The 17785-nt window shown below is 37.9% G+C and overlaps 1 protein-coding gene across 3 annotated transcripts in view; it reads left to right on the top strand.

Annotated features, from left to right (window-relative positions):
* The window catches only part of Hmcn1 (hemicentin 1), a 453131-nt gene that overhangs the window by 280415 nt on the left and 154931 nt on the right, over window positions 1–17785 (top strand). For all 3 annotated transcript variants that reach the window (XM_045142289.1, XM_045142294.1, XM_045142284.1), the window contains exons 31-36: window positions 4002–4280; window positions 4734–5015; window positions 5690–5798; window positions 6599–6768; window positions 8259–8413; window positions 12312–12435. In XM_045142289.1, the coding sequence (XP_044998224.1) occupies window positions 4002–4280; window positions 4734–5015; window positions 5690–5798; window positions 6599–6768; window positions 8259–8413; window positions 12312–12435 (1119 nt within the window). The remainder of the gene's footprint in view (window positions 1–4001; window positions 4281–4733; window positions 5016–5689; window positions 5799–6598; window positions 6769–8258; window positions 8414–12311; window positions 12436–17785) is intronic.

Raw genomic sequence — 17785 nt, 5'->3', positions numbered from 1 at the left:
CAGATAGAGGGAGAGAGAGAAAATGGGCGTGCCAGGGCTTCCAGCCTCTGCAAACAAACTCCAGATGCGTGCGCCCCCTTGTGCATCTGGCTAACGTGGGACCTGGGGAACCGAGCCTCGAACCGGGGTCCTTAGGCTTCACAGGCAAGCGCTTAACCGCTAAGCCATCTCTCCAGCCCAGTATAAATATTTTTAAAATAATAATATTCCCTCGTAAAACAATCATGATAGACAATTTATTTAAACTTGTGTTCTTGACTTCACTGATATATCTTTAAAGTAATTAAAATAGCCAGCCGAAGATTCGAGAGATGGCTTAGTTAGTGGTTAAGCGCTTGCCTGTGAAGCCTAAGGATCCTGGTTCGAGGCTCAATTCCTCAGGACCCATGTAAGCCAGATGCACAAGGTGGCACATGCATCTGGAGCTCATTTGCAGTGGCTGGAGGCCCTGATGCATCCATGTGCCACTGTGGGGATATGCATTGCACTTGAAATATCTCCCTCTCTCTCTCTCTCCCTCTTTCTCTGTCTGTCTGTCGCTCTCAAATAAACAAACAAACAAAAAGATAGCCAGCTGACTCTGGTAATTTGAGCTAAAAATTTTATGTGCATTCATAAATAACATATGAGTTAAACAATCTCAAATCAACAATAAATTTTAAGCCTGAATAAAATGCACTTTCTTTGCCTTTCAAAATGGCGGCATGAGGACTGAGGAGGAGGCTAAGGGGAAAACCTGTTTGCCCCACCAGCATGAGAATCTGAACCACACGGTACAGGCACAGCCTCAGAGCTGGGGAGGTGATGACCTATTTTTTTTTTTTTAACCACCATTTGTTCGAACAAATCTTAGGAGATTCCACTTCAGTTAGTGTTTTTATAGCTTCCCTGAGAGTACTTTTGTATATATTTGTTGCACACAGAGTGTTTGTTTTTAGCAGCTAATTCTTAACTTGCTTCAATCTTGGCATTCACTCCCTCAAATAAACAGGAGCAGTTTAGTATCAGTTACAACTACTATCTTGCCAAAAGGCAAGGGTAGTCTAGAAGAAAATGCCCTTAAAATTGCCTGTTAATAATGCTTCTAGTCATTAACTCTCCATTTAGTCTCACTGAAAGGCACTTAATAATTTTAACAAAATGATTTTTCTCACACATGTTTATCATGCTGCGGCAGTCTTACTTAATTTAATTAAGTCAGCATTGGTAAGTGGTTTTCTTCATATGACTAACAATATACTCAAAAACTTAGTTTGACTGTCATCTCATATTTATACTTTTTAATTTTTTGTGAAGAAATTCTGCTGTAACAAGAAAGTTCATTTTACATTTCTCAGTTTTCAAACTGCTGCCTTTCTCTGTATCAGGAATATTGCCATAGCTGCTTACTGTGTTAGTGTTTATTTTTCCAGACAACTATAGCATTAACGTAAAATATATACAGTGCACCATCATTTAATATGATCACAAAAGAGTCCACATGATACTGTGCCCCAATGCATTGTTTAAAACCTTCTATTTTTTTTTTCTTGTTTTGACATGGGGAATATACATTGGCAATAAATAATGTGGGGGTATGCATGGCACCTGAAATGTCAGGTTGTAAGTATATCACTACAATTTATGCTAAGTTGAACATATCACTTTTTTATTTTTCCAACCATTAAAAAATACAAAAGCTATTCTTAGTCCAGCATCCCTCAATCTGTTTTATTGTTAGTTGCTCTGTGAACTAACGGAAAGTTATTCCATCATCAAATTCATGTGAAGAAAAAAAAAATATCTACATGAATGTTTGTCACTTATATAATTCTCAGTCTGATAACCAGAAAAAAAAAAAAAATGATGCAGATATCCCATTTAGCACCCAGAGCTCATTTTCTGGTACATACCCTTCTTCACTAAAAGAGAAATGGGTAATTGTAGGGCGGGTTCAGGGATTGTACAAGATGAGTTAGGAGCATATATAGTAGGGCTGTAAATTAAAGAATCACTATTACAGGGATATAAGTGCCAAATGAAAGACCTTCCAATGGCCAAAACTAAGTGTGGTATTAAATTATAAATTGAGGAACTAGGGAGATTGCTCAGTGGTTAAAGACACTTACTTGCAAGCCTGTCGACCCAAATTCAATTCCCCAGCATCGACATGAACCCAAATGCAGCGTGGTACATGCATCTGTGATCCCAAAGCACCTTCATCAATGGGAGGCACGGCCAGGAGAATACAGAAGCTTGTAGGACAGCCATTGACTGGTGTACGTGCAGTGGCAAAACAGAGACCTTGTCTCAAAAAGAAGAGGGGAAACAGGCAGATACTTTGAGGCTATCTTCTGACCTCCACATCATACATATAATGCATGCATACAAATATACAGGATTTTTGAAAGTTAAATTATATAATAAATTGCTTATAAATTGTAAACTAAGGGATCCATGTTGTCATAAACAAACTGAGGAGAAGCATAACTCCCATGCAGAATTCCAAAAGAATTAGGGAACGTAGAACATGGGCTGGAGAGATTGCTTAGCAGTTAAGGCACATGCCTGCAAAGCCTAAGGACCCAGGTTCAATTCTCCAGGTCCCATATAAGCCAGATAGATGCACATGGTGGTGCATGTGTCTGGAGTTCATTTGCAATGGCTAGAGGCCCCTGGCCCACCCATTCTCCCTCCTTCCCTCTCTCTCTCTCTAATAAATAAACAAAGAAAAAATTAAAAAAGAAGAACATATAATATGGCTACCCACTTTATCCATATGTGCTGGATATAGTGACTTTCTTCAAAGGAAAGGGGGAACAGAAGTAACTTCCTATTGCAGAAATCTGGCCAACCCAACCTTAGCTGGGTTGTCAGCAGCAGCAGGTCCCATTGTAGCATCTACTGCTGATAGGATGTGATAAGAATGACACCAGAGGCTGGAAAGATGGTTTAGTGGTTAAGGTACTTGCCTGTGAAGCCTAAGGATCCAGGTTCCATTCCCCAGTACGCACATAAGCCAGATAGGTGCACAAGGTGGCACATGTGTCTAGAGCTCATTTACAGTGGTTGGAGGCCCTGGCATGCCCTTTCTCCTTTCCCCTTGCCCTCCCTCCTTCCCTCTCTCTCTCTCTTAAATAAATAAATAAATAAATAAATAGAATATTTTTTAAAGAATGGCACCAGACTTCACAGGTCTCCCTGTCAATACCTACAGCCCTAGTCTAACTGTAAGAAAAGCATTCTATAAAATACCCTGAAGTGCGAGAGCTTATTGAGATTAGATTGACACCTGAATTCAGACACATGCTTTTTGATTTCTTTTAAGTTGTTGCACTTATCACATCATCTTGCAAAGACTATGTTCAAAATAGTTAACAGAGGTTAAGGAATTTGAGTTATTTTTCCAAAAGCACAGTACTACATGGCATGAGAGGCCAAGCCTGAGGTCACTCTCGTTGGTGGAAGATACACATGCAACCAATTAGATGAGTACAGCTGAATGAATGAACTGATGGCAGTTCAGGAAAAAACAAACAAACAAACAAAAAAACCAACCAAACAAGCAACAAAAAAAAAGCAAGAAGCAAGAACTGTATGTCTGTTACCAGTAGCTGGTCTCAAAGTCTGCAGACCTGGCCCTTCAGTATTTCATGGGAGGAGCACATGCCGTTGTACTACTGCATGTGACATTTCTGCTCCCTTGGCTTGATTTTCAGACTTACTCTGTCTAGTTTTAGTGAGTATTTTGTGGAATATAACAATATCAGTTACTCTTACATGACCTACTGGACTTAAATGCCCTTCATTGCTCCTGAAATGCAATCTGTGACTTATTGTTGTTACTGAAATATAGAACCCAAAAAGGGAATGATAATGTTTTGCCCAGAAAGTCAGACTAAAGATCTAGACTTCCTGTCTTTACTGTATGTTTGTTTATGTTGCACCCATAGTTCAGACATCTCTGGCGTGTAAGGTGCTGATTCACATGCTACACTTGTTTGTCCTGCAATCTTTTGTAGTTCCACCTAGTATTAAAGGAGGGAATGTAACCGCTGAAATATCCGCATTGATCAACAGCATCTTAAAACTCGAATGTGAAGTACGGGGACTTCCGATGCCTACTGTTACTTGGTATAAGGACGACAAGCTGGCCATATCCAACTCCCAAGCACTTTATGTTGATAAAGGACAGTTTCTTCACATTCCTCGAGCACAGGTCTCTGATTCAGCAACTTACACATGCCGTGCAGCCAATGTTGCTGGGAGTGCTGAAAAATCTTTCCATGTTGAAATTTATGGTAAGAAAAGATAGATAACTTTCTGCCCAAGCTTGCTAATATGTTGAATCTAATTTGCTTGCGAATAAAGCCCTGGTGGGTTTGGTTTCTTTTTGCAATATGAAAAGAGGGCAATAGAAAAGTATTTACAGAAGCTGAGGCTAGTGAGGAGTGGCTCACTGATGTGCCCAACATGTGGAACTTGGAGCAGGTTTGGTTCTTACTGACAAAGTAAAGTAGTTGTTAGAACTAAGACCATTTTCCACTATTAAACATATAGCATTCCAGAATAATTAGCACCACTGCAGAATAGCCAACCAAGAAATTAGCCACACAACAACTGAGAAGGAATTACATGGGTAGGTAACTTCTGTGGTGGACATATAGGATAAAAAAAAATCCTTTTTTGAATTTCGGATGTCCTTCTAGAACTGGAAAAAGAATTGATTGAAATATCATTATGTTTCTGCATAGTTCCTCCTATGATTGAAGGTGGCTTGGCCACCCCTTTGAATAAGCGGGTCGTGCTTACTCAGTCGTTGACCCTGGAGTGTAAAGCTGCCGGCAATCCTCCTCCAGTTCTCACCTGGCTAAAGGATGGCGCACCTGTGAAGGCCAGTGACAATGTCCGCATAGAAGCTGGTGGGAAGACACTTGAAATCTTGAGTGCCCTAGAAGTTGATCGGGGACAGTATGTATGTGTGGCTACCAGTGTGGCAGGAGAAAAAGAAATCAAATATGAAGTTGATGTCTTAGGTAAATAAAGATTCCACTACATAGATTCTTAGATTCACATTTTGGTCATTTAGTAAAAAGCTATCAGAAATAAAGTACAGTTGATTAAGTCTGGACTGTACAGCAATGGGTCAAATTATCCTCAGTGCCCCACAACCAAATTCTCATTGATTTTCCACTGATTTTGATGGGTATACATTCTCCTTGTAAGTGCATGGATTTGCTCATAATTACAATCACATCTGATTGCATGAGCCACAAGATAATCTTTTGTTGTAAGCACTGAGGTAGGTAGACAATAGGAAGCAATTTCTGGACCCTGAAGACGCTTTATAATCTTGAATCTCAGAATTTATAGCTGGGAGGTTTTTGAATGGACAGCTCAATTTGGGAGGGTTCCTTTTTCTTGTTCCTATAAAAATAAGAAATATATAATATGAATCAATTTTATATTCACATGGCATTTACTACAGCATCATGGTGCTTGTTAAAGAAAAATATACAATACAACACAAGTATACTCATTTTTGTAAATACTCATTATAAAATTTATTTATAATTTATTTCAAATCCACTGTGGGTACCAAATCCTTATAATCATTATTGACCTTCTAAGCTGCTTAGTATTGCTTGATGTCATGGTGTTTTTTTCTTGTGTACCTTTCTTTGCATGCCACATACTGGTTGTTTTCTAGTGCCACCAGCTATAGAAGGAGGGGATGAAACCTCATACTTCATTGTGATGGTGAATAACCTAATGGAGCTAGATTGCCCAGTGACAGGCTCTCCTCCACCAACTATCATGTAAGGGTTTTGGTATGTCTTCTAAATACCTCTCACTTTTTGAAATGAATGTTTCAGAGTTCATTCTCTTTGAAAAGACAGTCTACATAAGGCTATAAAAGCCAACTTTTACATAATACTCAAAATGCTCCTAACTTGACATACTTGGGGAAATTACTTTATATCACCTTAGAAATATGTTGTCAGTTGAGAGATATAGACTAAGTAATATCAATGTTAGACTTTTCTGGGACACTGAAATGTTTAACAGACTATTAAATAAAAAGAACAATAGGAATGTTAGAAAATGGAGGACATCATCATGAATGTAATGCTTGTCAATTCTGTTTTCTCATTTCCTTATAAAAATGCATCTATTAAATGTGCTGTATTCATTTCCAAAGCATAAGAGATATTCAAATGAATAGTTGTCTGAGTAAAGGAATGGGATGTGTTCATTATAAAACTAAATAGAAAACAATGGCTTAGAAATTTGTGAATCCTGTGCTTTATAACATGTTTCAAGAGCATTGCATTTTGCTGTTTAATATTATTTAAATAGTAAAGTGAATGGTATTTAGTGTCATTTTCCTATTTTTAAAATCTGAAATTTGTAGAATAAAGAATTTATTAAGTTATTGGGTTCAAATAACATGCCAAATTCTGTGTATAAATTGTTTCCCTTTTTCTTCCCCAATTCACAATTAATTTATTTTGCAGAGGGAATTAGGCAAACACAATAGATACTAAATTATATATTCATTCTAGGAAATTACTTACTTATAATATACAACTAGACCTCTTTTTGCCTTTCTTTATAGGTGGCTAAAGGATGGTCAGTTAATTGATGAAAGGGATGGATTCAAGATCTTACTCAATGGACATAAGCTGGTTATCACCCAGGCTCAAGTGTCAGACACAGGCATTTACCAGTGTGTGGCAACAAATATTGCTGGAGACCACAGGAAGGAATTTGAAGTGACAGTTCATGGTATGCTGAGGAAGGGATAAGAGAATCACATTTTTAATTAACTCATGCAATATTTCATTATCTAATTAAATTTGTAGCAGAGTCATCTGGATCAATCTTAAGTTGTAGAAAGGCATAAATTTTAGTTAAATAATAGCAGATTTGAAATCACTTTCCTGACACAGAGATTCACCCAGGCAGTATCATGTGAACAAATTAAATTAAGTTTTAGGAGACTATTCTACACAGAGTGCCAAAGTCTGAGGAGATAAACCAAATAGGGAAGAAGAAGCAGTCAGCAACTTCTAAGTAAATGGGTTGTGTCAGCATGTAAAAGTCTATCCCAAACAGAAACAATTATAAATAGTATTTCCAATAAGCTGAGGCTAAGGGTAGAATTTCAGGATCCAGGGAACATAAGTGCATTCACAGAACTGGCACATTAGGCTTATTTAACCATGAATCTAATGACAGAAGTAAGTCTGCCACGGCATTATGTGTCCCATTTGCCAGCAGAACTTGAGAAGGAAGGGATGGGAACCAGAACTGCCAGGCCATTTGGAATCCACTAGTAGTGTCTGTGAAAGTCAACTTCATTCTTCCCTCTGTCTCTACTGACTTATTTCTCCCTAGTCCCATAATGGACTACAGAGTATCCTATATCTCAGTCTTAATTACAATTTTATTGTATGTATATAGTATGGATGATGATGTGTGGTGTGTGTTTGTGTGGTATATATGCATGTGCATGTACTGATACAACGCACTGTGCGCTCACCTGTCTTGGCCACAGAAGAATGTCAGGTGGCCCCTTCATCAATCACCAACCCATTTTTTCCTTCCAACAACGGAGTCTCTTATAGATTCTGGAGCTTGTTGTGTACAAATTCAGCAGTTCTTTGGCCGCTGCTCCTGACAGGACTGGGGATATAGATGCATGTGGCCATGCTCGGGTGTTAGCATGGGTTCTGAATATCAGAACTCAAGTGCTCTCAGCCCTGTGGGTGATATGCACTTAACCACCGAGATATCTCTTCAGCCTCCATTCCAAATTCTGAAGAGATTATTTTGCAGAACTAGCTTTAATCAATGTAAGGCCCAGCCCTTGAACCCCTTGTTGGGCTAAAGGTCATGTGGAAAAAAGAAATCACTGGAATTCTACCCTGGTATAATGAGGTAAGTCAAAAGAAAGGGAGGGTCATTACTGACTGAGAAAACACCAACAGGTTTAAGTCAGCCACTCATATATGTTAGGTTATAATAACTATACATACATTTTTCTCATTCTTTGGAAAATTAGTGCTCTATCATTATGAATGAGTAAAACCTAAAAGTACTAAATTATAAATTAAATACAAAATCAAAATTGCTTCATTCTTTGTTGAAGTAGTTATATATTTTTGTTTTCTGAATCATGAGATTTCAGGTTCTTTCACATATAATTTTAAGTGCTTGTGACCTGTGATTATGGTCTTCATTCTCTTTTTCTTTCTTTCTCTCTTCCTTCCTAGTCCCTCCAACAATCAAGTCCTCAGACCTTTCTGAGAAAGCTGTGGTGAAATACAAGCCAGTCACCTTGCAGTGCATAGCAAATGGCATCCCAAACCCATCCATTACCTGGCTGAGAGATGGTCAGCCTGTAAACACTGCCCAAGGAAATCCAAGAGTAAGTATAGGCTAGTAAGCCTAAATGGGAAAAGCTGGCAGGTTTTGCTAAAGCTACTACTGCATTCCTTCTGAATTAGAAATTTTCCTATTGGGCAGATTTTGCAGAAAATTTAATAAAGTAATTACTCTTTTCCTTCATTTGTATGGAATTAAATAATAATGATATAAATTTTAATGTGATTGTTTTATAATTTTGATTCATGCCTGTATTAGCTTTCAAAATAACTGATGTTTTACAGATGAATAGTAAATCAATAGACATCAACATATTTGCGTAGACCAAAATTAAGGTAAAGTCATATCTACATAAGCTTAAATGAAATAGCTTGGAGAAAGTAGTTTATGAAATTCAAGAAGTCAGATACTAGTCTCATTTACATATCATGTACTGAGCATACACTCTGACATGTAGTTATATCTCAGCACATGTTTGAGTGATTGGTAGGAAGATAGGTAAATAGATGACAGATTGCAAGCCTGGTCAATCTAACTGACTCATTTGAAGCTTAGAATTAACCAGGCCTGGTGGCACAGGCATGTGATCCCAAATACTTGGGAGGCTGAGACAGGAAGATTATAAATTCAAGGTCTTCCCGCCATACAGAGCGGTTCAAAGCCAGCCCAGGCAACTTAGTGAGACTGTCTTTAAATAAGAAACTACAAAAAGGGATAGAAATGCAACTCAAGGAAAGGGAGCTTATCTGGCATGTGAGAGACATGGGTTTGATTCCCAATACCATGAAAAAATTCAGAATGATTAACAAAAACTTTTGCTAATAGAAGGAAATTAATTGACAAATAATGGCTTGAATTTTACTTGTAGTAAGTTTCCAATGTGAGAGAATCTTGATTTCTTTTCCCAATAGAAGGGACAAATATCTGTTCCTTTATTACTCCTACTCCAAATCCAATGCAACTAACCTGTACTGGTGACAAAGGCAGTGCATTGGTTTTGATATGATATAAGTAAAGGTGATTATTTATCTGGAGGAGAGGCTTATCAGTCAGGTAAAAGAATTATAAACCTTCATGAATGTCTTAAAGAGATAATGTAAAAAGATACAAAAAATATATGCAGAAAAGCTTTGAGCAGGAGCTGAAGGATGTGCTGGCAGAGAAAAAAATTAGAACTAAAAATATATGATAGGTAAAAGCTTACAGGAGAGTATGACAGCACTTCCTCAGGAGCTGAGGAGAAGCAGCTGTCTAAGGGCTACTTGGGGTAGCAGTACTTGAGCGGGGGTAGGAAGTGCTAACACAAGGCAAATGGATTTAGTTTTACTTGAAGACAATGAGAGGCCTTTGAAGAGTTTTGCAAGAGGAGAGACATGACCAGCTTGACCTTTTAAGTATTCATGTGTTGCTTAAAGGTGTGCATTTATCCCACAGAGAGCATCACTAGCATTTCATCATTGTATAGACAACATGAAGTGAGCTTATGCAAACCTATATCTGTATAACCTAGAGCATGCCTGGGCTACATGGTTTATGCCATTATTTGTATGGTCTATCAATGACCAAAATATTGTTATATGGCACATGGATTAAATTATCTGGATTCCTTCTGAAAAAGAAATTGGAGAACCAGTTTGCATTTTTTTTAAACATTTTTTTTTATTTTTTTTATTTATTGGTTTGAGAAAGAGAGACACAGAGAGAAAGACAGATAGAGGGAGAGAGAGAGAATGGGCGCGCCAGGGCTACCAGCCTCTGCAAACGAACTCCAGATGCATGCACCCCCTTGTGCATCTGGCTAACGTGGGACCTGGGGAGCCGAGCCTCGAACCGGGGTCCTTAGGCTTCACAGGCAAGCGCTTAACCGCTAAGCCATCTCTGCAGCCCCCAGTTTGCATTTTTCTAGAAGACTGAGAGAGAGAAATTTGGATTCACCTGCTGGCCGTAGAGAAGAGACCAAGGACATGAGAGTTATTTGTCAAATCATTGTGGGTTGATGTAAGATTGTTTACGAGAAAGGGGTGTGCATGGAAACCCCCCAGGAGTGTAACCTACATAACTCCATGCATCACCAGTGAGATGGGATACTTTGGGAAGAGGACAAGTTTGAGGGAAAAGTGCTCTGATCTTAGTTTTACAATTACAGGGTTGGTGGGATTTGAGATGTACTAGTGGAGATTCCAGCAGACTTGGCTACGTCTGTGGAGCTCAGCAGAGAGATCTGGCTGGCTGGCGTTTTGACACATTGATTATGTTTGAAATCTAGTTCACAGATGAGTTAATCCAAGGGATAAAGAAGTGAAGGAGAAAGAGGGTGAGAGTCAACCTAGTACAGAAATGATGATATCAGTCCAGGTGAAATATTCCAGAGATGAAAATAAATGTACAAATGCATTGCTTAACATGTTTAAGACAGTAGGACTGAAAAATAGGTTAAGCAGAGATTCACTTGGGACCTTGACGAGATCATTTGGGGTCAGAATGTGGTGAGCCTCACGGATGTGCTGAGTTTCGATTTCCTTCTGGGCAAGGTGGGGAGCCATGAATGAGGTTTGAAGGAGGACTGGTAAGAGGATCAAATTAACATTTAAAATAAATTATTCTGGCAACATTATGCAGATAGATTAACAAATGGGGAGGATGGAGACACTGGAACATCAGTTAAGCCATGAAAATCCCACAGTGGCTGTGGAAATGGAAAACAGGGATCCGAGAAACAGGCTGTGGTATAATTAATAGAAGTCAAAGTGGCTTCCAAAGCCCGGATGACTGGAAAAACCATAGGGGCCATATAAGCAAGACTGGGAAAATGCAAGGAAACGTCCCTTTTAGAGCTACAAGGTAGTAATTTATGAGCTTAGACCCCGATGGGCTGCATTTCATGTACTAAGCTGTCCTAGAACTGTGAGAATAGCACGCTGGGGACAAGTACAGGCTGCAGCTTTAAATTTAGGCGTCTGCACAGGGTTGTTCATAAGTACTATGGGTTTGGATGAAATCTCCAGACAGTCAAATTTCTTGTTTATGAGACAGAAAGTGGAAGGAGATTCTGTAAAGATCTAAGAAAGTCAGAGAATAAGAACCATGGGGTGCTGTAGCCTTAATGCCTGGAGAGGACATACGGGCTGTCAAGAAGTAGATAGACAATCGGGCATGGTGGCGCACGCCTTGAACCTCAGCACTCAGGAGGCAGAAGTAGGAGGATCGCTGTGAGTTCGAGGCCACCCTGAAAGTACAGATGAATTCCAGGTCAGCCTGAGCTAGAGTGAGACCCTACCTCAAAAAATCAAAAAGAAGTAGGTAGTCAAAGATACAAAGCACAGTGGATGGGTGAGAGAGTAAGCACCTATTATTACATAGCTGACTAGAAAACGTGTTTGCACATTGCTGGTGACTTGGAACAATCACTTTTAAAGCATAACCTTTGAATCAATAGCTTTAAAATCGGGCTGTTCAGGTTGCAGTGGTTTCAAGAGGGAAATAAAGAGAAAGAAAGAATTCATTAGAATTCCTATTATCCATATTTTGTAATTTTCACTGTTTTCTGGCACCCATGACAATTTCATAAAATATTGTTGTTTTAAAACTATTTATGAAGTGTCATATAAACGCAGCATGCTTTCTCAAATAGCTTAAATTTTCATCACATACTCATAGCTCAGTGTAAAAATCTTATTCAGTGGAGTTTTATGACTCTACCAGCAGACTAGCCTTAACTTATTTTATTCTGTGTTTCCCAATGAATACAAATAAGCTTTTTATTCAAATTATCCTATTTTTTCTTATGTATAATCAAGTGATCTGGCTCTAACAGATCAAGAGTTCATTAAGATACTGGAATGAAAATATTACAAGTATAAATGAATTTTTCTATCTGAGCAAATGGTTTCAAGTCCAAGAACAAAGTACAAAATGCTGCCATGCTTTCTGCTCCCAATTAGATACAGTCTTCTGGTCGAGTCCTACAGCTTGCCAAGGCTCTGTCGGAAGATGCTGGCAGATACACATGCGTGGCTACCAATGCGGCCGGAGAAGCGTACCAGCACACTCAGCTGCACGTGCACGGTAACGTCATCTCCAGGGCTCCACCAAGAATGCTTTCATAGCTCTCCTTCTCATTGGGGTTACACTCCATTTTTATTAAGTTATCATAGAAAAGGCAAATGTTTATTTTAGTCTGCGTGAGGAAAACTAGATAGCTCGTTGTAGTTGCAATCCCTCATATTAAGATCTTCATTTCTCAGTGTGTTAAATGGGATGGCCTGTGTTTTAAAGGTATTTTAAAAGGTATTCCTTTGACTTATCATTTCTACAGACTTTGTTGCAGGGTTATGCCTTTGTCTTGTCTGCAATTTTCTTGGATTTTGTGAGTAGAAGTAGCAACTCTTGCCTCCTGCTATCCTTTGTGTTTTAATCAAAAGCCTGAAGGAAATAAATATTTTTAGAAACTAAGGGGCTAGAGACATGGCTTAGTGGTTAAAGCGCTTGCCTGCCAAACCTAAGGACCCAGGTTCGATTCCCCAAATCCATATAAGCCAGATGCACAAGGTGGCACACACATGTGGAGTTCATTTTCAGTGGCTAGAGGCACTAGCATGCTCATTTTCTCTCTCTCCCTCCCTCTCTCTCTCTCTCTCTCTCTCTCTCTCTCTCTCTGTTTCTCTCTCTCAAAATAAATAAATAAAATATTTTGAAAAGTCTGAATGGCCATGGGACAGGTCATCAGTTTTAGTGTTTTATAACAAACCTGAAAGACTTTTGACTTTGAATAAAGGCCTTTACAATTCCTGTGGCTCTCCAGAACTATGATTGTGGGCTTGGACTTTCTACCTAAGGAATTTTGCAGACAACACTCTGGGATCTCCATGTACACCTTATTCATTTTGTCTAAGTCATGGAAATCCCTATTCAACCTTTTATTTCTTTAGTGATTCATTGATTCATTTGTCCATCCCATGTTTACTGAGGAATGCAATGTAGAATAATATCTTGGTACTTAATTTCAGGTACATAGTACATAGTTAAATTAACATGAAAGAATAAATAGGAAGTACATTAAAATTTTTCAGTTGGATTTTGAAGTCTTCTAATTTGTTTATTTTCATAATTCCTCTTTATTTGAACTAGCCAGTTAAAAAATTCAAATATTGTTTCCTAATCATTTCCCATGAACCAATTTATTCTTTCTTGAGCTCTTCAAACAGGAATGCCTAATTTGAGCATGTTTGCATGCATAAATATGTTCCTGAGAGCAGTTAATCTGAAGAACAGCATCTGAATGTAGCCGCTTTGCAATTGGCTCCCCATTCCAGAGTATCTGAGATTCACAGGCCGGCACAGCTGTCCTGTAAGTGGCCTTGAAATTACCCTGCTCCTCATAAGGCCAACCCGGTCCTCCTGGTGGTCTCTAACAGCTGTCTCCAGAATCCACATCTACAGACTTCCACATCTGTGTGGTAGTGTGTTGCAGGGTGGGTTTCTTCTCCACTCCTTTAGGTCCTTCCTGCCCACAAAGCTCCTTCTTCCCTCCTTGTGTATTAAAGCAACAGCTTCGAGAGCCAAGTCACAGATCTCTTCAAACGGTATCTCTGATTTTGGTGGTCTGTACACCAATATTTGGATAATTATTGAGCAGACATTAAAGACTGTTGTAGAGGTTTGCCAGCGCATTCAAGAATGACTAAAAACTAGAGTCCCTGAAATAAATTAAAGATCCTGACAAATAAAGGGAAAGGGCAAATAAGGACAATGTGATTAAATAAAATATATGTATGAAAATACCATATATAAACCTATTATTGTGTATTCTAATTAAAAAGTTGATTTTTTGAAATGAAGCACAAAAACGAGAAGATTGCCTAAGAAAATGCCATTCTTTAAACTTACAGTCTGAAGAGGATAGCAAAATGTCAGCTGGAAGGAAGTGCTATTTCCATTCATATCTACATGGAAACTCCTCAAAGAAAACAGGAACAGGCTGGAAAATGTCAGAATTATAGTGAAAAGAGAAAGAAACAGATTAGTCATTGTAAAGGTTTACTATAAATTGCCAAATCAGATGGAAAACATAATTGCAGAAATAACTTTAAAATATTTCATCTAATGTTGTCTTGACTTGTCTAGGTATGAGTTCATTACCTGGAAGAAAGTAAGCGAAGAAGATAACCGCTAGTGAAAACCTAAGATGAAGTGGTTGGTACACGTGTGTGACTAGATGCTTGTCAAAAGCTACATCACCTCTTAGCACCGGCCACAGCAATGCCATATTAGACACCAAACTTACAGTCTATCCTTTTCTATACCTACAGCAGCGACTTTAATAATGACTAGCGATGTTAACATATAGAAAATTCTAAGATATTGATTAATTAAAGATGATGAAAAGACCTCATAAGTTAATGAAATGTGAAAAACTGCACAAGATAGGTTTTGAAAGAAGTGATTTTAAAATGCACATACAGAAATATTTGAGTATTATTTGTACTTGTATTTCTCCAGTTACTGTATTTATAAACTTAGTGTAATAAAGTTAAAGGTTTAGGAATCAGAGAGGAACTAATTTTCCTCTTACTGTCTTAATTCTTCAGAGATATATCCAATTCTAGTGCTTCCTATTTTAAAGGACATTGACAAATCTACTGAAAAACAATTATGATTTGTTTTAGTTCTATTGTTAACTTATGTAACAAACCCAATTGTTACTTTGGAAGTTAAAATTTGTTTTAATACCATTTCTTATTAATGGGTAATATATTCAGCAAAAAGGCATTTTATTACAGTTGTGAATCAAGTTATTCCTAAATTACTCATCATCCCAACTTTTTCATCTTTTAATTTATTATAAAAAGATCTTAGATACTTCCATTCTTCTCAATCATAACAAAAATGAGCAAAATGACAAGACCTTAATTAAGGGTAGTAAGGGTGTGTGTCTTTTGGACTAGAATGTCAAGCTATGGCCAAGAGAAGAGAAACAGTCTCACGGAACTTTCCAGGGAGCGGTCCTGTCTATTATAAATGGTGGGAGCTCTCAGTAGGTGGTCTTTTTTGATCATCAAAGTTTCATAATTCTGGGAGTTTTTGTTCTCTAGACCAAACTATGAAGCTATATCTAAACCTCAAGTGTTTGCCAAGTCAAACAGATGTTTCTACAAACAAATGATTATTTGGGGTCTAATAGCTCAAGCATTCATTTCATCTGCACATAATTACTTCCTAGGGGATAAAAGTCAATGAAGGTAAAGCTCCCAGAAGTAGAATGCTGTATTTAAAAGAACAAGCCTCAAATGTGGGCCCTCCATTGTCATTAATGACTGTAGGACATTCAGCTTAGATGTTAATGTTTTGAAAAGTTGGAGTCCTCATCGGTAAGGTTAGAAAGACCATGATGACACCTCACAGACACAGGGTGTGAGAGGCTTAAATGATGGGCTACACATGAAAGTCTGCATAGTGCCTGGCTTCCAGGCCACATCTGTAAATGGTAGCATACATACTGTTTTGGTGAAACACATGCTTGGCTGCTAGCCCTCCTTCTTGCATTGTTTTAACAAGTGTATCTTAAGTCTTGCTGCCTTTACTGTTGGCTAGAAATCTTCTTGAGCCTGTATTAGTTATCTATAAAACCACTGGTAAAGCACCCCTTATTTTTACTTTATTTTTAAAGCATTTGCTTGGCTAACATCTGCTAGCACCCACTCAAATGAGGTTTCTCTCTCATTTCTGTGTTTTGTTTAATAGCTTGCTTGTGGTCTCATGGAAACTTGGGAATGCTGAGGGGAGCTATTGCCTTTTTTTTAATGCTTTAGTGGACAAGTTCATTTCAGGATTCAGCTATATTACATTTTTGGTATACATGAATTTATTTCTAACTATTCCTTATTTCAGTGGATAGGGGAAATTAACTTGAAAAAGAAGTCACTTTAGATCAGTTGTATAATAACACAAATGTAACCAGGATTTGAAAGAGTCAATTAATGTTCAGGAGAATTAAAACTTGACTAGACAGAATTTAGAAAGCATTGTGATTTGGGTATAAGTACATACAGCTATTGAAAGAAGGAATATTATGAAGATAGAAAAGTAGATTGAACACAAGTCATGTTCCTTCCTGGACAATGCACGTATTTTATCACTAACATGAAAGGTCACTATATTGATGTCATAAATGGAAGTATTCTCCTAAATTCAAGGATGACATATTCAAATGCTAGAGGGAAATGATATAACTTATATAGCATTTTTGCTTGTTTGTTTATTTTTTTGGCTCTTTTTTTTTTTTTTTCAAAATAGGGTCTCAGTCTTGCCCAGGCTGACCTGGGCTGTGTAGTCTCAGACTGGCCTCAAATTCACAGCAATCTTCCTTGGCCTCCCGAATGCTGGGTTTAAAGGTGTGGGCCACCATGCCTGGCTTTGATTTTCTTACTCAAAATTTGTTAAAGAAATGAAGTTTTATTTATAAAGACTGTATAAACTGATGTTGGAACTCTCTAGCACTTGAAATAATTAACCATCACTGGATTCTGTAGGAAGGATTGTTATTTCTATGACAAATAATACTCATAAGAATTTGGAAGATTTCAGTCTACTTGTTCCTAATCAACCCCACCACGTGCAAGTAACCACACCCAAAGAGCATCCCTATTCAGAGGCCTTTAGTCTTTAGCTTTCCTGTTTTATTGAGTGGACATTTAGTTCCTTGAACTTTGCAGAGCACATGTTTGAAAGGGCTGCAACTATGGTAACCACTATTCTGCTGTCAGATTCTCCAAAATCAACAAGTTGAGATGCCATACATGACTGAGATCGCGTAGCATTTGTCTTCCTGAGCCAGGCATATATCAATTATTATAGTGATCAGTACTAGTTCCATACATGATAAGAGTATTTCATACTTTTCATAACTGAAGGGTATTCCGTTGTATTTTCTTTAACTGTTTGTCTCTAGGTGGCATTTAGATGGGAGGTTATTTGGTGACTTATTTAATTTCTTTATTGGTATGGGTTCATTCAAATTTATTTTTTCTGTTTGAATGAAGTTCAAGATTTGCCTAAGAACGTTTCTGGTGAACCTAGGCTACTTAATCTGCTAGCACATGATTACTTGTGATTTTATTACAATCCCTTCAATTTCTGTTCAAGTGCTGGTACTCACTTCTGCTGCATGTTTGGCTTGTAGTACCTTGGTCTCTGTCTTCTATCTTGATTAGACTGAGGAAAGTCTTCTATTTTGTTGATCTTTGCAAAGAACTAGCTTTTTCTCTAAGTCGTTTATACTCTAATCTTAAGTACTTCCTTCCTTTTATTGCTTTGAGTTTAATTTACTCTTCTTTTTCCTAGGTTTGTACCACAGATGTTAGTTTGTAAACTTGATGTCTTGTTTTGAAATGTAGACATATGGAGCTACACACTTTAC

Source organism: Jaculus jaculus, chromosome 1 (assembly GCF_020740685.1).
Source record: "Jaculus jaculus isolate mJacJac1 chromosome 1, mJacJac1.mat.Y.cur, whole genome shotgun sequence".
In the NCBI taxonomy this organism is placed as follows: domain Eukaryota; kingdom Metazoa; phylum Chordata; class Mammalia; order Rodentia; family Dipodidae; genus Jaculus; species Jaculus jaculus.
The sequence above is the reverse complement of the archived record's forward strand: the minus strand, read 5'-3'. Positions and strand labels throughout refer to the sequence as shown.